The 27959-nt window shown below is 36.6% G+C and overlaps 1 protein-coding gene across 1 annotated transcript in view; it reads right to left on the bottom strand.

Annotated features, from left to right (window-relative positions):
* LOC122802295 overlaps positions 1-27959 on the bottom strand; it is a 1020490-nt gene that overhangs the window by 645249 nt on the left and 347282 nt on the right. Inside the window, exon 5 of the mRNA XM_044071943.1 lies at positions 10601-10744. Within this exon, the coding sequence (XP_043927878.1) occupies positions 10601-10744 (144 nt within the window). The remainder of the gene's footprint in view (positions 1-10600; positions 10745-27959) is intronic.

The following is a 27959-nucleotide window of genomic DNA, read 5'->3' as shown; positions in this document are numbered from 1 at the left end:
GATTCACATGATGCACCTTCGGAGAATGGTGCTCCGAACCAATGAAGAGCTGAGAGAGTGACGTTGGAAGGGAATGAATCAGTGTTACCCACAACGTCTCGGGTTCCCACCGAGAACATAGTGCAGGATAAATCTGTGCATCCGGATGGATTGGCATATAAGTTCAATGCGACCCTAGGCAATGATTTGTTAGCTACCACTGGTGAAGGATTAAGCACGCTCCCTTTGAACCAACAGGGTTTGCAGTTGCATAGGAGCAACTTCATCCAGGAGAGAGCCAGACCCAAGCAGACTGCACCTATCAATCTGGTTAGTTTTTTACCCCTTCCGGTACAACCAAAGAAGCCGCAATATCCTCGTTCTGTGAGCAGAGGGAGACAGAAGAGGAAAGTGTCTACAGAAAGAGGCTCAACGCAGCAAAAGATGAGACGATAAAGAATTTGGTGGTGAATCTTTCCACACATTTTTGGACTAGTTTAAAATGCTCTGTACTGGAATGGGGACTAACTTTTATTCCAGCCACTCCAGCCAGAGTAAGTGATGTTTTATTTGATTTGAGGCTTTTTGCCAGGAAAGTAGCTCTGGATTTAATGTTTGGTGAAGCCCAAGAGCAGCACATTACTGAATATAGAAGACCTAGCACCTTCTCGCCTATTATACCATCTCACGTTGAACTATTTGTACAAGCCTGTGAGAAGGAATTGATTATGACTTAAAGTGGTTACAATAAGAGTACCTTTTATAATTTGAGCGCTGCAGAACATAAGGCATTGAATGATTTGAAAAATAATGTGGATCTTATAATTTGGCCATCCGATAAGGGTGACGCTATAGTATTAATGGACAGGTGTGATTATGTAAAAGCAACGTCTATTTTACTGAATGACTTGGATGCCTATCATATGGTAGATTGGGCACGGGTTAGGACCATTATTAAATATGTGAATGATTGTATATTTGATTTATTTATGACCAGGGAGATTAATGAGGGACTGTTTGAGTTTTTCAAGGTGCCTCATCCCATGATAACGGTTATCAAAGGGCTACCCAAGGTATATAAATCCTTGATTGAGCCACCTATGAGACCCACTGTTGCTGGAGTGGGCTGGGTAATGGAGCCCCTCTCCATTTATGTAGAGGGGCTACTTAGTCCAATAGTTAGGTCTATAAATACCATTATGAGGGATACTGTGCATTTTTGCAGGATCTTGATGAATTTGTGCGGTTTAATGATATCACTGATCTGCTATTGGTTACCCTGGATGTTAAAAATCTTTTCACTACCATACCCAATAAGTATGAGATAGAAGCAATAAGGCAGATCTTGAGTAGTGGTACATTCTCTTTGAATCTAGATGTTTGTTTAGTCTGTACCTTGCTTGACTTGATTTTGAATAATAACGTGTTCCTGTTTGAGGAACAGTTATATCTACAGAGATTGGGGGTAGCCATGGGCACCGCCTGCGCCCATTCTTATGCAAATCTGGTGATGCATTTTTGGGAGGATAATAACCTGACTGAGAGTCCATTATATAGAGGCGTGAGACACTATAGACTGTTTGTTGATAACGTCTTCATTGTTTGGGAAGGTGACGTTGAGTCCCTTCTTCTATATATTGAATATTTAGGGTCTACCACAGAGTTTCTTCGGTTTACTGTCACCCTTTCTTTTTTACATGCATACTTCCTAGATGTATCAGTAACTAAAGATACAATAGGGGGGCATTAACACCACACTGTTTAGAAAGCCATGCTGGCGTAACAGCCTTCTATCTAGAGACAGTATGCATCCTGAACATGTGTTTTCAAGTGTAGTGAAAAGCCAATTCACTAGTGTGTCCAGGATTTGTAACAATGAGGGTGACATGCAATGGGAATTTGATACTCTGGAGGCAATGTTTATTGATAGGGGATATAATGGCACTACTGTTAGGGAAATACGTGATAGCCTTGAAGTTGATGGGCTGGGTGACTTTCAACCCTCCTTTGTGGAACAGAATGTTACCACACCTAGTGCCACTCAAGATCGGGCCTTGATAGTCAATGCTTCGATTTTGAGAGTTAGGGATGATAACATGACCAATAGAAGGAAGACAAAACATCATACTTCATTTATAACTAATTTTACCAGCAATAACAATGTTATAAAAAGTATCATACAGAAACACTGGGCTATCTTAACATTGGACACTGCAACAACTGGCTTAGTAGGGGCCGCACTATATTTCATCTATCGAAGCAACAACAATCTTAAACGGTTGTTGTGCAATGATATTAAATGCCCTGGAAAGTCAAGTCAATGCACTGGGACTTATCCTTGTATGTCTTGTAGTGTGTGTAGGGTTTTGACTAAACAACAAATATATAAACACCCCACTTTAGCGTTTGAATTTATTCCCAGATTCTATGCCGACTGCACTATCCACTTTATAGTGTACTTAGCAACATGTGATGTATGCCCCTGCTTCTATGTGGGTAAAACCATCCAACGATTGAGGGACAGGGTATACAAACATTTGTCAGATATGAGGAAGGGTGATATAAACAATACCCTTGCCAAACATCAATCTGAATGCCCTGGACATCATTTTTCGTTTAGGGTGTTACAACATGTTTTTAAAAATGTGAGAGGTGGTGACAACATGTTTTTAAAAATGTGAGAGGTGGTGACTGTAACAACTATTTGGAGTAGATGGAGCGAAAATGGATTCTTAGGATGCAAGCTTATAAGCATCCAGGTTTGAATAGTCAGGTTAATATCAAACCCATTTTGAGTGGGCGAAGGCTTAAGGCACATAGGAAGTTGCACTGATTGTATGAGGAAATGATGTCATTGTTTTCTGGCACAATTTTCTCTTATTTTTGATAGGTCAAGTGTTAGTTTAAAAATGTTCATTTTTTTTTAGTTTCTTATAGGATCTGAAGAAGCTGTATGCGAAAGCGCTTGTCCTTTTTTATCTGATTTTTACATGGCATTTGTTTGCTGCTATTTTTATCATCATTTTTATTAAAGCCGTGTCTTCAGTTGTGGTTGTCCAGTTGGTATATGTTTTTTTCTGAACAACAGGTAAGGAGGAATCCAAAAAAGCAATCAGTAAGCTAGGTAAGGGAAATACTCAATTGTATTGTGTTAGCTTGTTAAACAAATGTAAAGATATAAGCCAATTAAAGAGTTTTATGGGTGTATAAATAAGTTAAAGAAATAAGCCAATTATACAGTTATATGGATGTATGTAGGTGTGAAACATAACTTAGAAATGGGAAAATGGGGAGCTTGCTAGAGCACTATAATGTAGTAGCCTAGCAATGTCCAGGACTAGATTTCTTAGCACGACGTAGGAGGTCATAGGGGACTACTAGGATGGGGCCCAACTGCTGATGGTACCTGGTCTCCTACCAGTCCTGCTAACAAGTTGTTATAGTGTTAGATAATAACCTGTAGTCATAAAAATAGCTGGTATCAGGTGGTCCATTCAGTGGAATTTAGTTTGCAGTATTCAGTGGGTGGGTGATTAAATTCCCGACGCAGTGGATGCGTTGTGGACTAAAAAGATAGACAGGGGTAAGTCGAACAATATTAACTTGGTTAGTAGTTATTACTATAATAAGAGAATAGGGTGAGGACAGAACTTAGGGTAGGGTGCTGTAGTAGCTTACCAATGCAATAGTAGGCCATTTTAGAGTAGAATATATCAGGTAAACTAATTATTAATGGAAGACACATGTATAATGCAGAGCTAACAGTGGTTACAGGGTAATGGGATTCTGCATTTTATTTACTGTTATGGAAGAGCCGTACACCAGATCCCAGAATTATATGTATGGCCACCAGGTGGTGCTGTTAATTAGGGCTGATCACAATAGTCGCTAGTTGATGGTAAAATACAGTCGTACAGTGCGCCTGTTTAAGAGGCAAGTAAAAAGAACAATGTCAGGCAGGGAATACTGTTTTTCTTTACTGTTTGGTTTTAATTGTTTGGTACAAATAAAATAACAGCATAGCCTTTAAGTGGTTCTCTATAGATTGTATGGGATTCCATTCAGCAAGGAGCGAAGGACAGAGAGAGTTAGGGTCAGGTAGGTCATATACCTACAGCAGAAACCTATGGTTTCAGCAGGACCAGACAGCACTCTATGGTGATAACAGGAGGGATTAACTGCAGACAACTTCAGAGGGAGACTGTTTTCAATAAACAGTGGACTGTTCTAGCAGTAACTTTCTAGGTAGGACAATACTTTAGGTGGATTAGATCTAGGCACCGTATAAAAGGGGATATACATGGGCAATTCAGAAAACAAACATTTCACTATATATTACCACTAAACACGCAGAATGCCATTAAACTAAATCATAGCACAGTATTAAGCAATATCGTTCAGTATTACACGTACGGCTATTGTATTAAGTACAATACATGTCGAGTAAACCCGAGTAAACCGCAGACATCAGGAGAAGAAAAAATATCAGCAGGGCATAGTCAGCATAAACAGGATATACATGTGCAGGTCAGAAAACACACATTTATCTGTGAATTGCCCTAAGCATGTAGAATACCTTTAAACTAAACATAGTCCAATTATTAAACACAGCCGTTCAATAGAACACGTAAGGCCATAGAATTGAGATCAATACATGCCAAGTAAACTCTAGACATCAGGAAAAAAACTATCAGCAGGTATTAATGCAGTGGTCAAACCCCAAACAGCAATGTAAAGCAGCAGGTATTACTTCTGTGGAAAATTGCTAACAATGTTTAACAGATAGGACTACTGCACAAAACAAATAACAGAAGCTGGTAACTTACACATGCAGTGGCTAGATAGAACAGGGAGGTGATTTGCAGTTGACGCCAAACAAACAAGAGGATTTCAAACCTCGGACAGGTCAAAGGGGAGGGTGGAAGGGTATAAGACACTAGGTAGACGCCATAATGACATGCACCGAGAACAACAGCATAAGTGTGCCCACCCTTAAACTAATACTTTGTGGTAGCACCTTTTGATTTAATTGCAGCACTTGTTTCCTGTAGGTTTTCAGATACTAGCAAAAATGCTTGCCTCCTCCATTATGCATTTTTAGACAATATCACAACAAAATTTCCCACATAACAAAATCCACTCAGGACAAACTAAATGTTTTGCTGCTTAATGCTAGAATTCTTAATGGGAAGCTGCACTTCCTGGAAGCACTCCTCACTTTAGAAGATGCTGATGTCTGTGCAGTCACTCAGACATGGTTCAAGGCTATGGAGCATACCCCAGCCATGCAAAGCTACAATCCCTTCCACAGATTCAGACCTTAAAATGAGTGTGAAAGAACCAAAGGAAAAGTGCATCCATCTTTATTAAGGCCAAGTACACCTCAAGACTGGTCAAACAGAATTATTTTCTCGAATTACTCCATGTCCAATTAACTATAGGCAAAATACCCTACCACATAATTGCTTGCTAAGGCCCCCCCACCATGAACCAAGAAAAGTCAACCACAAGACTTCCAAGATGGCTGCACATTGAGTAACAGCTTGAATATAGCTCTTCCAGTGTGAAAACAGAAACTCAACAGAGAAGGCCAGTAGACTTTTGTGTTCATGGGTGCATTTCAGTAATTGGCTAGTAAGTGTACTGCCTGGATGCCAGGAAAAAAAAAGAAATACAGAGCACCTGGAAACAATCAGCTACAAAAACTGAGGAAGAAACACTGACTGGGGAAAGTTTTACAGCTGTTCAGCAAAAAGCAATGCAATCTCCAGACATGACTTCCAGTAACCTGCAGGAAGACATAAGACAACTGCACATAGACCTAGTTAAAATAAACAAAACATTGATGGAGTTCATCAACACAAACAATAAAAGTCTGGAAAAATAAAAAAAACTTTAAAAGGATATTCAGATGAGGTGATAAAGCTACAAAATTCAGAGGGTAAAATGAAGAAAAGACCAGTTGAATATGAGACTGCGAAGGAAGACGTTTCAAAAAATAATAAAATTAGAGGTTTTCAGCTATAACAGAGAAGCTGGAAGGAACAGACTGCATTCATTTTATGAAAGCATAAATAAGCAACTACACTGGTATCCCACAGGAGGAGTTGTTAGTTGAAAGGGCACATCATGTATATGCTCCAAACCTGGCTATAAGAAAGCAACCTAGACTTTTAATAGTGAAGATGCTATCCTACCAGCAGAAGGAGTTGATTCTGACAAAAGTGTAACAGAAGAACAAAATACTAAAAGTGGGAGACAGCAGAGTGTTTGTGGAGAATGATTCTCATTGTACACCAGGCAGAAGAGGGGTACATGCATTCCACAATTCAGGGAATGTCCAAGACGCAGGTGTGACATTCAAACTGCTGTATCCAGCTGTCTTCAAGGTATTCTTTCTTGGAGGGACAAAATCATTTTTTTTATGAAGTACATGCTAAGGAGGAAATACAAAGGTTTATCCAAAAAAATTGAGCTGTGAAGCAGAAGGAGATTCTGCTTCTTGTTCTTCTGATAATAAAGACTGCAGAGAGACTGTACATGTGAAACCTTTTCTACTCTTTCAATGGAATATGTTGGAGAGAAGGCATGAGAGTTAACTAAAAAAATAGAGAATATGTTGTAAATGAACCAGAAACAGGATTTGGGAGATGGAGACGAACAGTAATAAAACCAGTAACTTAATGCGGGATGCAATATGCACCACAGGCTCCTTTGTGCCCAACCCAAAATGTGCTCACCATCACTTTTCTCCCTCAGAAAACTCAAATAGTGTGACCCTGCAGAGTAATTCCTTGCTCAAATCCCAACACAAAAAATACAATGACCAACCAACTATAAAGGAAACTATGTATGACCTCCTAATAACTGAGTACTCTTCTCCCTCTGAAAAGTCAAACTGTGTGACCCTGTAGTGTAATTCACAATGGACCCAAACACAAAAAATACAGGACCAACCAACTATAAAGGAAACGGTGTATGTCTCAACTAATAACAGAGGTAAACAATATGCTTTTCTGCTGTGAGTTTTAACCTTAAGTGGCACATACACATTTCTGGGTCATTTCTGCTCTTCCCCTACCCTTGTCCTTCCCCACCTACCTAGCAGATACTTCCACTCTACTGTCTGCCTTAGAAACAATATTTAAGGGAATTTGTAAAACCTGTTTCTAAAACAAAAAGGAATAAGTAGAGAAACCTAGCAGCAGTTCTCTATATTTATTTAAATTATTACTCTAGTCACAGTTTAAATGCACAATACTGGTGTTGCATTTTACTGTTTCCATAGTCACTGGTTAGCTACTTCTCTGGCTCTACCTGCTCCATTTGTCCTCACTATCTTCTGGTTCACTCAGCTCCCCTACCCTACCCCCATTCCCACCGACCTCCAGACTCCTGACCTTTATACCTAACAGGCCACTCCCATACAGCCTCATTCTCAGTCCAACCTCATAACTAAATGACCACTCTCCTACTTTCTATCACCCAATTATAACTTAGCCTCGCTTTCACTACAATCCCATCTACATCCACACACTTTCCCCTCACTCTCATATTACCCATATTCTGTATTCCCTCCTGACCAAACCCCCACCCAGTCTCCCTACCGCAAATACACCATTCAAGAACAAAACAGTACCAAAACCCTACCCACTCCTGCAACATACTTACATAGGATCTCTTCACCACCCCTCACCTTCTTAGGACAAAATGCTGTCACTAACCTTTACAATCGTTATAACCCTCACTCTTATAGCACACTTAATCTCTTACCATTACATTAGTAACCTCAAGACTTACAACTACCTCCCCCACCTACACACTCCCTGCACAAGAAAAAACAGCTTCACTACTATCACCATCAATTTACAACCTCTCAGATTTCAACCTTGCTTCATTCACAGTACCCCCACACCAATTAAACAACCGCATTTCCACAAAATACAGCACATTTCTAGCAAAATACTTAAAAACTATCATTGAAATAGCATCCCAAATCATACTCACTGGTGACAAACACCAAATCCTGACCCTACAAACAACTACAACCCCCATGCAACCAGATGAACAACATTCTAACCCCCCAGGCAACCTACTGACCTCCTAGTACTTAAAAGAAATATAAGAAGCATACTGAATAACGTATCAGAAATTCACGCAACTCTGGCCCTTTACTCCTCTGACACAGTTCTTCTTACAGAGACCTGGCCAAAACCACAAATCAGTGAAAATATATTCGTCCCCCCACCCAGGTATAATGTTCTCAATCCAGAAAGGACATCCAAAAGAGGTGGAGGTATTGCACTACTCTTCAAATATAGCATGACCATTGATATGTTAGTCAACTCCCAGCCAAAGTTCAATAATGCAGAAACTATATTCACCAAGCAATCAATTAAAGAAAAAACTAAATATAACTGGCACCTATATATCCCCTGGCAACAACATTAATACAGTAGAATCCATTCTAGACTGGGCTTCCCAAAACCTCCTCAGGAAACAATCATACAGGGTGACCTAAATACCGACTGTTCCTCCTGTGACTCATTCCACCCCACCAACCACATCAACCTACAATGGTTTAACTCAATTAATAAAAAACACAACCCAAGAGGATAAAGCATCTAAAAAGGAGTCCATCCTAGATTGGATCCTCACTAAATGGCCAGCTCAATCCTACCTCTCCGGTTCCCTTCCAGACACCTTCAGTGACCACCTTTCCACCTTTGCAATAAGACACCAAGTGAACCCAATAAAATCCACCACCCTCCCACAAATTTGGTATACAAAGAATTTCAAAACCCAAGACTTCATATCTGTACTAAATCAATGTAATTGGCGACCGCTCTCAGTTCTCTCCGTGGATACCATTGTGGACTACTTCAACAACACTTTCCTTAACATTTTAAATCATCTCACCCCTATCAGAACTGTTAGAGCTAAATACAACTATGCCCCCTGGCTTACCAGACTACCACTAAAACAAAGAGAAAAAAGCATGGGACATATGGTGTCACAATAAAACCCAAATTAATATATAGCCATACCTAGAACTAAGGAACAAAGCCAAAAACAAATTAGGATGGACAAAAGGAACCACTACATAGACATCCAATCTCAACACAAATATAACCCACAAAAGTTATGGGCTGCCATCAACAAAATCCTGCAGCCAGGAAAGACCAGTACTCTACCCCCACACATTGATATCACCACCAATAATATTGCCACCAAATTCACCAAATCCATTCCAGCACTCACTAATAATAATTCTCCTACTTCATATCCAATCCTATCATTCTCACCTATTGGCCAGAGCTGCTTCTCCATACAACCTGTCCTTACTAGAATAATATACAAACACCTGAATAAACTTAAATCCGCATTCTGGCTGCTGATAATTTACCTGTAGAATACCTCAAGACTGCAGCCAAAGTCATCTCATATCCTGTTTCCTTGCTAATCAATCGCACTCTTGTTTGTGTTCCCTCGCTGTGGAAAATTTCACATATAATACCACTTCACAAAGGTGGTAACTCAGTGGAACTATCTAATTACCATCCAGCTGCCATTCTATCTCCCCTGTCAAAAATCCTCAGAAAATGTATACATTCCCAAATAATGAAGTATCTCCTTACTAACAATCTGCTGACCAACACCCAACATGGATTCCGACCCGATCACAGTACTACCACAGCCCTTATTAGCTTTACCAATACTGTAAATCAGCATTGGAACAATGGCAACCTTGTCTCTACTCTCTTCCTAGATCTCTCCAAGGCCTTCAATGTGGTCTCCCATGCCAAACTCCTAACCGCTCTCTCTCTCTGATCTTAATCTAAGCCACTCAACTCTAGCATGGTTTCAGGACTATCCAGCTAACTGCCAAAAGGCAGTAAAATGGCAAAATTCCTTTTCTCCCTGCCTACTTGTCACCCTAGGGGTACCCCAAGGATCCAACCTAGGACCTCTACACTCTTCAACATCTTAACCAGCCAACTTCACAAAGGCACCCAGCATGGCACCCTAGTTCAGTACACTGATGACTCCAACCTAATCTGTTCTGCCCCATCACTCCCTCAACTCCAAAATGGTTTAAATGACGTTCTCACAACCATCATTATATTGCAATGTTTCTATTGGCTGATTTTTAAAGTTATGGATTGGTCACTGTATGATTTTTTATTGTATATGACTGGTTCATTTTTTTGGCTGTGTACGTGATTCACTATTTTTATTGATAAGAAATTTTACATTGTAATTCAATGGTTCTGAAGACGTCTCTATAACAAAAGCACTTAACCAGATTTGTTAACCGTTATGTTAGCTGTGTTTTTTATTTTAACATAATTTAATTAAACATCCTGCACACGAATGTGGATTACTGATCATGGATTTTACTTTTGTCCCTTCAATCTGTTTAAATTTGATGCTTTCTCCTTAGCCAACAGAACTCTTGAAAACTGTATTACTAAAGATAATAGAAAAGTTTTGCTTCTGGTGTGCTCCCAACCTTCTACTAGTATGAAGTCAGTGTTTTTGAATGCAAATCTTAGCAAATGAATTGCCGATAATATGTTTAACCAGGAAAAAAAACAAGATATGAACTGCCTGCACTTACCTGAAGCTGCTGTGCTTTAAACATATCTGGATGAGGTGCATTAAGGACATCATCAGCCAACTGTGCCTGGCTGTCAATATTAACAGGCGTGATAGCTTTGCTGGATAAAAAATTGCTATATATCTCTTTAGCCATTTGAGAAAGCTGAAAGAAAATGGTAAATACTAATTAACAATACATTTTTTGCTATTAATTAATCATAGTAAACATTTTTCAGCCATGACCCAGGAGGAAAAAGGTGGAGAAAACAAAAACACTTTATATGCATAGTAACAGTAGAGATAATAAATTTACATTCACAAATATAATCTACCTAGAGATTACATTACAAGTCACACTGTCACAATGGTTTATATTATAAGGTGGATTTAGACCAAAAATTGTGGTTATTCGCCACAGTTGTATGAAATAAGCTATCTGGCAAGTATATTTACAGAACTATGTCAAAAATATCTCAGGTAGGCATACCCTGTGCTCGACTGTCAAGTTGGGAAGAAGGTACATGTTGATTTGTTCTTACAGAAGATCATGCCGCTTGGGTTAAAAGCTTTAACATTTTGTCAATGTATACGTGTAAATGTATGAAGTCGATTCTGAGAATGCTTGGTCTCCAACGTTTACTCTAGGTTATAGGACTGTGACAAACGCTCAGCTAAGCTAAGAGCTGGAAGAGTACTGCAAGTTATAAAATAGGCAGAGCTAAGTATAAATTCTGATTCAGAAAATGGCAACACTCTGTGTTTAGTAGCTTATGTCAGAAAGCCTAGAAATAAGAGATGAGGAGGTAGTTTGTTTTTAACTCATTACAGCCAAGTGACATCTCCAAGTGGTTCTGCAGTTACATCCTACAGAAGCCTCTAGGTTTGAAATATTACTTGTTCATTTTTATATTAATAATTCCAAAACCATGCAACATACAAATTATTAAAATATTTCATTTTGCAGCTTACACAATGTCAAACATAAGTGTACTGATATTTACCCTCTGTCTAGTGCAGGTAAAGTGATATTAAACGTTGTTCATATGTTTATTTATTTTGTCATAAATGTCAAGTTTTTCTAAATATCTGGAAAACCAAGTAGCATAGACAAAACTGCTTAATCTCATTTGAAAGTTGTCAGCTGAACGTACAAAATGCTGCTGACAATATTTGTGTTTGTTCAGTGGTTGCTGAGATATTGTAAGATATTTATAAAATATTACAAACGTAACAGTTACTGTGCTCACTGTCACTTATAATTTATTATTTATTTTACATTTGTTAACTGGGGGTGTCTGACTGAGCCGAAAAGGCCCTTTTTCAGCAGAGGCCCGGGGAGAAAAGCTCCACATAGAAAAATTACAGATACATTTAGTTATTTAGACATAAAATCCAGTTTAAGACATAGAACCTATAAAATAATTTGTGTTGAAGAATTTGTCATTTACACTTCTTCAGTAAGCCCTAAAGTGAAGACATAATTTGATTTTATCAAAATCTTAGGCTCCGCCCATTGGGTAAATTTACATAGCTCCACTGGAGAGAATGAGTTACCGGAGTAGTACACATGGTGGAAAGTACAAATAACACTACAGTATAGAGAGTTTAGCAAGCGATAAAGATGGTGATATAGTTTACATACATTGTAAACAATATACAACACAGTAAGCTGTAAAATATCAATTCATGAGGTATAATGAAGAAAGGACAGTGGTGAACAGCTGGAATTTAAGAAGCATCAAAATTTAACATGTGGTAATGAAATGGCACTGAAGAAACCTGGGACGGAAGAACTGTGTTTACACTATTAAAGGGAGAAGTCTACATTAACATAAAAATAAAAAAAACTAATATCAGTAACCACAGAAAATGCTGGGACTGGCAAGGATAAATCTGGAAATGTGAAGCCTGAATGACCAAAAATCTAGAATTATACAAGTCTAAGAATGCCATTTCTCAGAATATTCTCTTTTCTTCAGGGTATGGTGTGTGTGTGTGTGTGTGTGTGTGTGTGTGTGTGTGTGTGTGTGTGTGTGTGTGTGTGTGTGTGTGTGTGTGTGTGTGTGTGTGTGTGTGTGTGTGTGTGTGTGTGTGTGTGTGTGTGTGTGTGTGTGTGTGTGTGTGTGTGTGTGTATATATATATATATATAAAAATAAATCATAGGATAATAGGATCATACAAAGAAAAAAAACCTCTGGTATTCCACCACAGCAAAAATCCACCACGATAAAATCCTGTGTCAAACAGCAAGCAAATTTAATGGAAAAAAGTAAAAACCGCATTAAAATTCCATAGTGATATAACAATAAGTGCTTTCAGCTATTTAGTCTTCTTCAGATCGCTATCTTTTAGTAGCAATGTTTAATATTTATACTAAAAACTAACCAATATGGTTTAAAATCAATTGACTTCTAAACCAATCATGTCAATTCATTCTTGGTCTTTATTAGAATATCCAGTGATCTTTCTTTGCACCACTAAATAGCCAATAGATGTGATTTAAAATTGGCACCAAAAATATGCTAATATACTATGTTGGCCCATGCTTCTTCAGCTGTATGCTAATATGCACTTCTCTACCTAGTTTTTTACTGGGTATAAGTGCCGAATATATCATTCCAATGGATTTAGTTTTACATAGCTTCCCTGTTTACACTTTGCTGCCATCCAGTGGCCAAAGTGTAATACTAGCTTTTTAAAGATTTTTCAGAAGCATTTATTTCCATTATTTTTATTACTGCATGGCTTCCCTATTTCTACTTTGCTGCCATCAAGTGGCCAAAGTGTAATACTAGCTTTTTAAAAATGTTTTCAAAAGCATTTGGTTTATTTTTCTTTGTTTGTCATATATGAACTTACTATAATTAAATTTAACTAGCAGGTAACCTTTCTGGAATTTTTATATATGATCTTCTTTAACAGTTATCTACTTTTCCAGATGTATGAAACAATTCTTATCTATAACTACCAAACTATTAAAATATTACTGACACAGCCAAAAGCATGGTCACTATGTCAACACTACTTCCATCAGCACAGAAATGCATAACTGCACATTGCAATTTTATATCCTTTTACTATATAAACAGAGGGTCCATTATTCACTAAATAATCTCTAGGTATATAAGTATATGAAATAATGTCCCTATTCACTGCCTTGATAGAAAACTATGTCCAAATATACCTATTGCAAAACTATCACTATTATGAAGCAAGAACATATACACATCCTTAGTGGAAAGCAATATTCAGATCTAAAGTACTTTCCATATCAGAATTAATAAATACTTAATAGCTGAATATTATTGTACTTATTAAACTTGTTATTTTGTATATGATGAACCTGACAAAACTGAAATATATACATAGTTATTATGTCATAATGTCAGCTAAAAGGAAAAAATGAATACAAATGTAAATAAATTATAAGTCTAGTGGTTCTGAGTTGTAATAGTATTCCTTCTAGTTTTTAATACGGGTTTCAATGGAACTATAGTGTTTAGTCCAGGGGGACGATTTGCTCTCATGTTAATTATCCAAGATATTTCACGTAGTTCAGTTCGATTATGGACGTCTCCTCCTCTATTGGTCTGGATAATGGTCTCTAGGTAGAAAAGTGCATATTAGCATACAGCTGAAGAAGGATGGGCCAACATAGTATATTAGCATATTTTTGGCACCAATTTTAAATCACAGCTATTGGCTATTTAGTAGTGCAAAGAAAGATTACTGGATATTCTAATAAAGACTAAGAATGAATTGACATGATTGGTTTAGAAGTCAATTGATTTTAAACCTTATTGGTTAGTTTTTAGTATAAATATTAAGCATTGCTACTAAAAGATAGCGATCTGAAGAAGGCTAAATAGCTGAAAGTGCTTATCGTTTTATCACTATGGAATTTTAATGCTGTTTTTACTTTTTTCCATTAAATTTGCTTGCTGTTTGACACAGGATTTTATCATGGTGGATTTTTGCTGTGGTGGAATACCAGAGGTTTTTTTCTTTGTTTGCTTCACTTTTCCACTGGTAAACCTTCAACATGTGTAAGATAGTTTTTTTCCTTGAATTGTTGCAGTTCTAATCTTACACTGTCCATGGCTGACATTCATTCAAATATGAAAGAAAAAACTATGATTTATACGATGTCTCAGCTAACAGGAGAATCACAGAATCCCCTGCTAGAGATAAACTTGAATCAAGAAACTACATCATTGACAACAGTGCTTTCTGATGACTCTAGTTTTAGAAATATCTTATGTGATGTAGAAAATGCTGCCTTTCGCCTAAAAAGACTGCAATGGCAATGGTTCAATCTGGAAGCCTGTATACACCATAAAATAGTTCCTCGAGGGATGCGGATCAAATGCTTGCCTTCATATGGCAATGCATACCCAGAACTATTGGCCAAATGGCAAGCAATCAATCTTGTGACTAGCCAAAGATACATGGAACTAATTATAGAGTTTTTTAAACCAGAAGAAGATAAAAACTCATCCATTATTGTAACTAAACAAGAAGAACTAGAGAAACTGGATTTGAAGGAAGAACAAGTATGTGAACTAGAACGATTACAACATAATCTCAATATTTACGATACTAAATTGAAACAACAAAAGATCAAAAAAATGTCATGTGACCATCGAGATTTTGCGAATGGTAATATCTTCGAATGGCCTAAAGAAGAAATTACCAATGGAGGAAGAAACACAACATCAATGAGAAAAAATGGAGAACATATAGAAAGACCAAATATACAGCTAGAAGGCATGCATTCGACCACACAGAAAATGCCAACTACTAATTCACATGAACGAAAAGATATCTCTTCTAATGACTTATTGGAAGTCAATGCTAATATTTTAACACCTCATGAAACATTATCTGAGAATACATTATTGACAGGTCATAATGACCCTACACCAACAACTAGACCCAGGGATGGAGTAGTACACACACCAGTAAATTGGCCTTTACCGGATTTTATGAAACAGAACAACTACAAAACTCAGAGAACTCAGAGCCAAGAGCAGAAGTGCAAGAAATTTATGAAATGAATGAGAATCCATCTAATTTAGTAGTAAATATTTCACAGACAGAACTAAGCCATGAAGCCATGACCTTACTAAATAAAGGTCTGAGCTTTATACCATCATTGACATCTGATTTGAATGAATTTACAACAAACATTAGACTTTTTTGTAGAAATATCTCATTGAAATGCTTTTTTGGTCAAAACAACACCTATGAGCCCTCTCTTAGAAAGCGAAGTACTTTTACTCCAGTAAATCCTCCATTAGTTGAGCTCTTTTCAAGATTATGTGAAGAAGAGATCTCTGAAACTAGGAACTCTACTAACAAAAAGAAATGTACATTTTATAACATGACAGCCAAAGAAAATGAAGCTTTAAAACAACTTAGACATTCAGATAATTTAGTCATAAAACCAGTGGATAAAGGAGGATGCATAGTCATAATGGAAGTGGAGTGGTATAAGAACAAAATGACAACAATGTTGGAAGACCAACACACACATAAAAAATGAATAAAAGGGATGTTACAACAAGAATTACACTCTTTCGCAGCATCTTATATGAACTTTTAATAGAAAGATGTATTACTCAAGAACAATATGAATTCTTTGATACACCTCATCCTTTATACCCTAGTATAAGTGGAATACCCAAAATTCATAAAGACTTACATGATCCTCCTTTACGACCCATTGTCTCTGGTAGAGAATGGATAACGGAACCACTATCTATGTTCATAGAAAATGAATTGAAAAAGGCATTACCATTTGCAAAGACAGTTCTGAAAGACACTGGCCAATTTTTGAGTGATTTCTTCGAACAAACTAAACACTTGACAGTGTTTGAAAAATTTTATATTGGTAACCATGGACATTCCCAGTTTGTTCACAGTTACTCCTAATGACTATGGTTTGCATGCTATTAATACCTTCCTACAAAGACACAATATAGCAGCAGATGCCACATGTGCTCTGCTAGAAAACATCTTTATCTATGGAGAAGACTTCTATTTACAAACATGGGGAGTAGCCATGGGTACACCATGTGCTAATAGTTATTCAAACTTGGTATTAGCAGAATGGGAGCAAGAAACCATCTTCTCGGAAAATAACATATGGCTCCCACATCAACTATACTATAGTCGTTTTGTTGATGATGTCTTTATCTTATGGCAAGGAAAGATGGAAGAGCTGAATAGCTATGTCGATTACATCAATGGAAGTACTAATTTTCTTATATTCAAAGCAATTCATCATATCAAGAAATAGATTTTTTTGGATGTTAAAGTTCACCCAGATCTTGAGGAAGGCATAAATACAATCATCCATAGGAAAGATACCTGGAGAAACCATTATTTACATAAACAAAGTATACATCCTGGACATATCTTCAAAAACATCTATGAAAATCAAGTACTACAGGCATCTAGATTATGTACTAAAGATGAGGAATTTGTTGAAGAACAATGCAAAGTATGGAGATACCTTAAGGAAAGGTCCTACTCAGATAAAAATTTAAGACATAAACACAATTTTCAGGAAATAAGGAAAGGCAGAGGCCAACCTTATTTCTCCAAGAAGAACACTTCTTTACAGCAAGCCATTGTTTCTGATAACCATATTCCACAGTTAAATTGTCTGTTAACTTATAGTTTAGACAATAAACAGATATGTGATATAATAAGAAAACATTGGTCAATATTAACAATGGATGAGAAAATCAAACATACAGTAGGAGAGCAACCGAGATTTCAGTATAAAAACAAGAAAAATTTTAAAAGACTCCTATGCAATAGAGATGGTACCACCACACAAAATATACGTTCAGACAGAAGAGGCACTTTTAAATGTAGTAGATGCAAAGCCTGCCCTCACATTGACAGTTCAAATGTGTTTGTCTCCACTTATGGAAATAAACAATATCACTTCAATGTATATGCTGAGTGCACCACAGCACATCTAGTGTATTTGGCCACTTGCTGTCAATGCAATGCTTTTTACATAGGCAAGACAGATCAGAAGCTTAAAGATCATATACTACGACACTTAAGAGATATATGACAAAAGGAACCAAACAATGCACTAGCAGTGCATATAACACAACATCCGACTCATTCCTTCCTTTTTAAAGCAATTGAAACTGTTATCCAGACCAATAGAGGAGGAGACGTCCATAATCGAACTGAACTACGTGAAATATCTTGGATAATTAACATGAGAGCAAATCGGCCCCCTGGACTAAACACTATAGTTCCATTTAAACCCATATTAAAAACTACATGGAATACTATTACAACTCAGAACCACTAGACTTATAATTTATTTACATTTGTATTTATTTTTTCCTTTTAGCTGACATTATGACATAATAACTATGTATATATTTCAGTTTTGTCAGGTTCATCATATACAAAATAACAAGTTTAATAAGTACAATAATATTCATCTAAGTATTTATTAATTCTGATATGGAAAGTTCTTTAGATCTGAATATTGCTTTACACTAAGGATGTGTATATGTTCTTGCTTCATAATAGTGATAGTTTTGCAATAGGTATATTTGGACATAGTTTTCTATCAAGGCAGTGAATAGGGACATTATTTCATATATTTATATATCTAGAGATTATTTAGTGAATAATGGACCCTCTATTTATATAGTAAAAAGATATAAAATTGCAATGTGCAGTTATGCATTTCTGTGCTGACGGAAGTAGTGTTGACATAGTGACCATGCTTTTGGCTGTGTCAGTAATATTTTAATAGTTTGGTAGTTATAGATAAGAATTGTTTCGTATATCTGGAAAAGTAGATAACTGTTAAAGAAGATCATATATAAAAATTCCAGAAAGGCTACATGCTAGTTAAAGTTAATTATAGTAAGTTCATATATGACAAACAAAGAAAAATAAAACAAATGCTTTTGAAAACATTTTTAAAAAGCTAGTATTACACTTTGGCCACTTGATTGCAACAAAGTGGAAATAGGGAAGCCATGCAGTAATAAAAATAATGGAAATAAATGCTTCTGAAAAATCTTTAAAAAGCTAGTATTACACTTTGGCCACTGGATGGCAGCAAAGTGTAAACAGGGAAGCTATGTAAAACTAAATCCATTGGAATGATATATTCGGCACTTACAGCCAGTAAAAAACTAGGTAGAGAAGTGCATATTAGCATACAGCTGAAGAAGGATGGGCCAACATAGCATATTAGCATATTTTTGGCTCCAATTTTAAATCACAGCTATTGGCTACTTAGTAGTGCAAAGAAAGATTACTGGATATTCTAATAAAGACTAAGAATGAATTGACATGATTGGTTTAGAAGTCAATTGATTTTAAACCTTATTGGTTAGTTTTTAGTATAAATATTAAGCATGGCTACTAAAAGATAGCGATCTGAAGAAGGCTAAATAGCTGAAAGCGCTTATCATTTTATCTTTATGGAATTTTAATGCTGTTTTTACTTTTTTCCATTAAATTTGCTTGCTGTTTGACACAGGATTTTATCGTAGTGGATTTTTGCTGTGGTGGAATACCAGAGGTTTTTTTCTTTGTTTGCTTCACTTTTCCACTGGTAAACCTTGAACAAGTGTAAGATAGTTTTTTTCCTTGATAACAGGATCATAGGAGATTACTTAGGCTATCAACCCGGAGGCCATTTAAGCCTAGCCATTTCACCCCAATGTAATAAAATGCTAGTCAATACCAAAGACTGCATTTACTGATGACTGCTCATGTCCAGGAGGGCTGTGGGCACTATCTCCAGTAAGAATTTACAGTTCCCCATCCACCTCATCCAGGTTCCTCTTAACAGTGTCATGGAGGTGCTCTGTTTCACATGAATTGGTAACCTGTTCCAAAGATACAGCAGACACTGGGAGATAAATCTGTCCCTCCAGCATGTCCTATTTAAGCTGTAGGCCATGGTCCCTGGAATAGGTAGCTCTAGTCCCATTTTATTTACTGATATGCAGCAAGTTCATTAGGTTTTGGTCTTGGATTTCTCTGTAGGCCAGGCATAAGTCTTCCCTAAGAAGTCTACACAACACGGAGTATAGTGACAGGGACTCAGTCTGTCTAAGGCACATGCTGGAGCCCCTTGATTTTCTTTGTTAGAGACCTTTGAGGTCTCTCCAGTTACTGCGGGTGCTTTGTACAGTACATGCCAAACAGGCATTATACTCAATTACAGGCCAGATTAGTGCCAAGGATAGAGGGTTTATAACCTCTTTTGCTCTAGAGGTGATGCCTTTACTAATCAAGTGTGCTACGTAGAAAGCCTTCCTTACTACAGAAGACATATGGTGGCCGAAGTTAAAGTTGCAGTCAACTTGTGATTTCAGGTCCCTTACCACTTTGTGGGTACTTATGGTTTTGCTGTTGATTTGATAGAGTGAAGGAACATTGTTTGTGCCAAAGGAAATGATGATGCATTTATTTACATTTAGTTTGAGACTGTGACTAGTACACCAGTCAGTGGTCTGTGCAAGACCCTCCTGGAGTATACTGACATCATTTGGGGATTCAATTATTGCACCTAGTTTGCCTGCATACTTGGTCAGCCACAAGCTCTTAGTTTTTACCTAAACTTCTGAGAAGTATATACCAAACAGTAGGGGGCCCAGCATTGACCCTTGTGGCTCCCCGCTCGTAATAGGTCTACTGGTAGATGTGGAGTCACCCACTTTGACAGTGTGTGTCTTGTTTGTGTGCCAGATTGTAATCCATCTTACAGTGAAGAGGTTTACATTCAATTTACTAAGTTTATATCTAATGCCTGAATGTGGGACTGTGTCAAAAGTCTTTGCCAAGTTGAGTTATGCTGTGTGCACAGATCTGCCCTCGTCAATGGCCCTGGTCATATTTTCAAAGAAGTCCACCAGATTTAACAGGCAGGATCTGCTCTTGACGATGCTGAACTGGGTAGGATACAGAGTTTGGAGGTCACCTATGTCTTTATTGAGGTCCATAATGATATGTTCCATGTCCTTACAGATGAGGCTGATCAGGCTTATGGGTCTGTAATTCCCTGGGTCTGTGACAGTTGAGGCAGTGCATCTGTCTGACATGTTAGTAAGGGCCAGATCTAGAAAGTTTGTTCCTGTTGTTGGGGTATGAACAATTTGTTCTATGACATTTGAATTAACCGAGTCAAGGAACCTTTGCTATAGCGAGTTGGGGCTAGTATGGATTTCCCAGTTGATGGTGGGATAATTGAAATCTCCCATAACTGCAGTGTTCAGTAAAATTTGGATTGTCTCCAATTTAGTCAAGTAGGCTTCATGGGCGCAGTGACCAATGGAGGGGGATCTATAACTGACTATGACTTGAATGGGGGACTTACCCACTGTAACCTGGACTTGGAATAACTCCATAGGAGTTGTTCAGTCTAACTAGACGGGAGGTGAATTTATCTCTAATATAGATAGAAACACCATCTCCTTTGGTTTTCACACATTCATTTTGTGGTGTAAAGATGGCCAGGGTACTCTCTGTGGCCTTGAACCACATCTACATCTTCTAGTGAAAGAAGTGCATCCAGTGAGTGCAGTTTTTGGTTTAAGCTCCTAGCATTTAGCAGCATGACCCTTATTTTGTTCTGGTTGGCTAATTTCACATTGGTAATGTTGTTTTTGAGACCTTGCCTAAAAAAGGCACTATGGGGGAGGCAAGAGTTTTTGTCTGTAGCAGAAAGACTAGAGGTGCCAGGTGCAAACCCTCTCTGGCAAAGAAGTGAGGTTTGTCGACTATGGCTTCCTAGGCAGACAGGAACTGGATCCCCTTTGAATGACACCAAAAACCAAGGCAATTATTGACATCAATCATTTTTTGTTTATACGGAGGCATCATTCTAAGTGAGGGTAGTATGCTGCTCAAGGCAGCCTGTGACACATACACAGAGAACTCAACTTGGTGGGTGAGACACTGGTGTCGTTATGTGTCATGGATGCTTTGGGGACTGTGTTAGTTGTAGCATTGTTGTGTTCTGGAGGTCTCTGGTGTTTAGGTATGTTTTTTGAGAGAACCTCCGCATATGTAGATTGTGTTTGTTGCGTACTGAGTCTATGAGTAGTGTATGAGTAATGGTACTATGTGCATATGTATTGGTGGGTGAGTTGACAACCTCTTCCATATTACTGTTTTGAGTGTGAGAGAATATGGATTCAAGATTCTTGGTCTAGATACATCTCTCACACTATGTACTAAAGTGAATTATTACCAGAGGGTTGTCAGTGTACATGAGGCAATTGATATACTGCCTGAAGTACTCAAGTCAACAAGCTTGGCAGGAGAAACAAGGTTAGTCATAACTGTCCATAACGCTAGGTTGAATATATAGATAAAAGTTTGGTGGGTGTGACCAACATTAGGGAGTGAAAAACAAGCTTAAAGGAGATGTGTGGTGCTCAATATCCGCTCTTCTCCTGTATTTTCGGCCTTTTTTTTGATGTTTCAGAACTCAGCACTGTGAGTACCAACATTTCAATACAAAGTCAACTTTTTTATGTGCCACAGTTTGTGTTCCATATTAAAGTAACCTTCTTATGACAAATTTTAAGTGTGCAAAACATTTCAGCTACTGTTTAAATGATTTGGTTTACAGGGTAGAAAATCACCTTATGAACTTCAAAATGTACTGTGGGTTGACTTAAGATGTCAGTTGCTTTTCATTTAAAAAAAATACAAAACCAGCCAGTCTTGAGTCAAGTGCCTGTTCCGATCAGTACCATCAAGTCAAAAAGCAACAGAAGAGGCTCACCACAGCTTAGTACAATGTAGTTTAATACAAAAATAAAAGAACAGAATACAATAGTAAGCGCTTTCACATTTTAAAAATGTTTCATCACACTTCAATATAACTGTTCATTTCATTCTAGCTTTTATATGACCTGGTAAATTCATTCATCCAATCTCTTGTTACGCATCATTATGACCTCATGAAAAAGCAATTAAATAATCAATCTCCATAGGGACAATATACATATACTAGCCTACATATAAAACAATTATTTTAATACCATACATATAAAAAATACTACTATTAGTGAAATCTAATGCAGTTAAATCACAATATTATATATAAGAAACATTAAATACAAATATAATGATAAGAACATCCACCTAGCAGCTATAATGAATTTGTGTAGCCCCTTTTATGTAATTTGGATGCTTTATAATTTACATAACGTACACTAATCTATATACTTATATCATCTTAATTTCATATCTACTTCAAATTCATTCCATAACTTAAAATACTAGCATATTAATTCTTTAATAATACTAAATAAAAACTCTTATTAATATATAATAAAGATGCTGATAATTCATTGAATATATTAACCATGTATACATATTTTATGGTATTACTACTTAATGTGCATAAGAAAATGAACTTAAACCAGAAAACAAAAGTCAAAACCAACACTACTCCTCAGGAAAGCATGGACACTTTGTTAAGCTTTCATTCACATTTAATGATCGTGAACTTATTCAGAAAACATCCATCTACCCTTTCATTACACGTAAATACCTTAGTCAATTGAATCACATGATTAATTAACTGTACAACATTAAAATTGACATTAAGGACACAGTTTTTTAGAAAGTCAATAAGACAATATGAGCTCATTTACATACTAAAAACACATACCAAAGTATGTGTAAATGTAATGTTAATTATTTTACATATATTGTAAAAAACATTTTAAATTAATAATAACATTAAGACCTGGTGCACTACCAGCGCCCAAATGTATCTGCCGTATACTTTCTTTACATTCCAATCTAGTTTTGTAATCTCCAGAAAACATTTCACAACTCACATTGTCCAATACTGAAAAAACAAATTTCTTAAAATGTTTGCACACACTAGCATGTCTAGCTAAAGCATTTTTGTCATCTCCCTTCCTTATAGCTAACTGATGTTCATATATACGTCTTTTTAGACATCTAATAGTTTTTCCAATATAATAACATGGGCAGGAAAGACACTGTGCAACATAAACTATCATATCAGTATTTCAGTTGAAAAAACCTTTTGTCCAAATGATTTTTTGTTATGCTTAAAAAAACAGAAGATGTGTTACTCATATATCTACACTGTCTACAATTGTTACATGCGTAACTACCCTTCTTCTGTTACATTCACAATATTATTGTTATTCGCACTTGATCCTTGTTCCAAAAGACTCTTTATATTGATGCCCCTCTTATAAGTAAAAGACGGACAAGAACCAATGACCTTGATTAAATCCGAATTTCCTAAGAGTATTTTCCAGTTATCTTTTATGATGTTCCTAATAAACCCCATTTCATTTGTAATGGGTAAAGGAAAGGAACAATTAAATCTTGTAGTGGTACCTATCCTAATGTTGTTATGTAAAACATTATTATTCACCCACTGACCACTAGTACTTTTCAAAATAGGGACAGCCTTTCCACTCCTTAAAAGTGACACTTCCTTTTCTATCCTTTTTAACCATCCTGTTGCATAACATCTAGCCTCAAAAAAGCCTCTTAGTTTGTCCACTTCATACGAGAACAAATCATCACTAGAGGTTAATCTACTCAACCTAATCAGTTGTCCTTTTACCACCGCCTTCTTCATATGTGGTGGATGAAGACTATCCCTATGCAAATATTGATTTGCAAATACAGACTTTCTATATATGCTGCTATTAAAACTCATATTGCAGTAGTCATAAGTCAAATGCAAGTCCAAAAAAATCTAGGCTTTCACCAAAGCCAGTAATCGTGAATTTTAAAAAACTAGTAGAATCATTCAAATCTGAAACAAAATTAACAAATTCGTCATAATCACCCTTCCATAAGAAAAACAAATCATCAATGTAACGACGGTATAATAAAATTTTCTCTACCCTACTGTTTGTAACTAAAAACTTCTCCCAATTGGCCATTACTAAATTAGCAAATGCCAGAGCTACCCTTGCTCCCATTGCCACCCCCGACATTTGCTTATAGAGACTGCCATTAAAAAGAAATTGTTCTCTAGAACTATATTCATATGTGTACAGACAGTATTGATTTTTGTGCCAGAAAAATCGGTGTAACTACTTAAATATTCTCGCAGATATTCAAGTCCCAATTCCTGATCAATGCTTGTATAAAGCAAAACTACATCCAAGGAGGCAAACAGAACCCTACAGTTCTCAAACCTCAAATCTTTTAATATTTCTAAGAAATGCCACGAGTCCTTTAAATAAAAACTAGAATTTTGTGTCACAGGATTCAAAACATAATCTAACCAAATGGACAAAGTCTCAGTCTTTGACCTAGGTGCCGAAATAACAGGTCTAAAAGGAGGATTATAACAATTTTTCTGTACTTTTGGAATCCCAAAGAGCACTGCCATCTTTGGAAATTCCACTTGCAGAAAGGAAAAAGTCTGGTGATCTATTTCACCCTGACAGAACATGTCAAATAACAGTGTGTCAAGTCTTAAATAACAGTTTTTTTATAAATGTTGAATCAACTTTTTTATAAACATTTTCTTCTGTTAACAACTTTTCTATCGACAAAATGTAATCATTTTGATTCACGATCACTATTTTGCCCCCTCCAGACTCCAAACAAAGCGCATACTGTAAAACTATGTAACTAGAAAATGAACTTAAACCAGAAAACAAAAGTGTGATTCAACTGACTAAGGTATTTAAGTGTGATGAAAGGGTAGATGGATGTTTTCTGAAGAAGTTCACGATTATTAAATGTGAATGAAAGCTTAATAAAGTGTCCGTGCTTTTCTGAGGAGTAGTGTTGGTTTTGACTTTTGTTTTCTGGTTTAAGTTCATTCTCTAGTTACATAGTTTTACTGTTTGCGCTTAATGTGCATAAGGCCTTGCTGCTAAAAAAGGTTTAAGTGATAACCTTATCATTTAGACCATGTGTTTTATGTGCTTGTAATCTTATTATCCACCTATTCTCTTGTTCTTCTGTATAAATGTTGATATCCCCTAACCTACCTGTTTTCTTAACCAGCTCTAAAACTCTAAACTTGAATTTGTGTACTGTGCAATATCCCATAACATGTCTAGCTAATGCTTCTCCCTCATCTTCTTTATTTATAGCATACACATGCTCTCTAACACGTTCCCTAAGGGTTCTATTGGTCTTTCCCACATAAAAGGACTTGCATAACTGACATTGAGCTAAGTACACTAAGTCCATAGATCTACAGTCTGCATAATGTTTAAAAATATATTCCTGTCCAGTATCTGGATGTATAAACTTATTGTCACTTGCCATATACATACATTGATTACAGCGTCTACAGGGAAAAGTCCCTTTCCTTTGGGCATGAGTTTCTTCTTTTATATTTTCTTCATAACATAACAGTCTTTTTAGCGACTTCATATTCTTGTAGGTAAAACTAGGTTTTGGCCCAACCAATTCAGATATCTTATCATCAATAGTTATAACAATCTCCAATTATCATTTATTATTTCTTTAATTTTCAAATTCCTATTTGTAAAAGGAATCACTATCCTACTTTTCTTATTATCTTGTTCTTCTTTACGAACTATCTCATTATTTCCTCTATTTTTATAGAAAAATGGTTTATCTTTGTCTGTCCTTTACACAGTGTTCTCTTTAAATATTTTATCAACTTCTTTTTTATGATAACCTCTTTCTATAAAATTCTCTGCCAGGGTCATTTGTTGCTCTTGATATCTCTCATCATGGCTGGTTGTCTTGATATCCTCAGTGTTTGACTTTTTATGATATTTGGATAAATGTGCCCTTGGTGCATGCTGGTTCTATGTAATAAACTATTTTTCCAACAGGATTTTCTATACATATTAGTTTCTATTTCATTGGCCTTCTTTGTTAATTGTACATCTAAAAATTATGTCGTAATGAGCTCTTACATTCAAATGTTAAAAAGTTTGTTGTCCCATTCACATAAGTGACAAAATCATCTAACTGCTGTTTGGTACCTCTCCGAATGAAAAAAATATCATCAGCAAACCGTTTATAGTATTTTATATATCCACTGAATAATGTTTCACCCAGAACATAAGTGCCTTCCCAGTACGCCAAAACCAAGTTGGCATATGAGTTTGCACAGGGGGTCCCCATGGTGACCCCCTTCTTCTGCAAATAATATCTCTTATCATACATAAACACATTATTACTTAATACTATATTCAGGAAAAATATGAATGCAATCTGGTGGAGGGTCCTGTAGATGTGAATGACCAGAACTAAAGAGGAACATGCAAATAGACATGCTGGAGAGTGCTACATGTGTGTTAAATGCAGGTAAGATTTTGGCTCTGGCTGTAAGTGGAACCTTACCCTGATTCAGAATGATGCCCAGATACAAAAAAAAAGATATCTGGCTTTACAAATTATCTAAATAGATGGTGTCTTTGTAGGGAAATCTAGTATGGGTCAACTTGGGAAGAGATGAGTGACAGCAAGCAGAATAATGTTCAAGAAGAACACAAGACTTGAGCAAAGTTAAGTAATGTTAAACTGAATAGTACTTGTTAAGAAATAACCCATACGTGTATAATGCATGAAAAGGGAAAAAAAATCAACTGCAAGATTTCCAGCCCCTATGTAGCCTCAATTAATTTTATTCCCATCTAATAAGTAGAGTAAACCAAACAGGTCCAATCAGAATCGGATATACTGAAGAACATAAAAATACAACATCTTAATGGAATTAAAAAGTTCTAAAATAAAAGCAAAAGGTAATTAAGACATAAATCAAAATCAACCCACTTTACACAGATATGCAAAGATCTGGAAATTGCTATAAGGAAGATTGCTCAGCATCCAGTACTGTAACGTGAATTAAAATTAACATCCAACGCCAAAGATTACCATAGATCGTTACATCACGCAATTAAGAAACAAGACTCAGCAATGCTCTAAATTAATTCATAATGGTATTACTTATTCCTTCCTTCCCCAAAACTATTAATGTATCTTAATTGCACTTGAAAGCTAAAAATACCACCTATATGGGGCCCTATACCCGTTTGCTTAACTAGCAGCACCAAGCATACGCCTCCTTGAACCTCTCCTAAAACTGTTCAGCTTAAGCACAGGGTATGTTCCCTGGGTATGGAAAATTTATTTATTATGCCCCTCCATACAGGAAGGCATCCTCAGATCCTAGCCCATACTGCAAAGCAATGGAATATCTTACATATAATTTCATAAGATCTCATATGAGAAATCTTACTGCTCTAGACCTGCAGGAAATTGGTTTTGTCAATGAGAGATCATTTCTACTTAATTTATTAAACTTAGACAGTAGTCATGCAATTCTTACAGTGTGCCTGAATCTGTCCAAGACTTCTGA

The sequence above is a fragment of the Protopterus annectens genome, chromosome 5.part0 (assembly GCF_019279795.1).
Source record: "Protopterus annectens isolate FY-2018-M chromosome 5.part0, PAN1.0, whole genome shotgun sequence".
NCBI lineage: Eukaryota > Metazoa > Chordata > Ceratodontiformes > Protopteridae > Protopterus > Protopterus annectens.
This window is presented reverse-complemented; position numbering and strand designations above follow the sequence as displayed.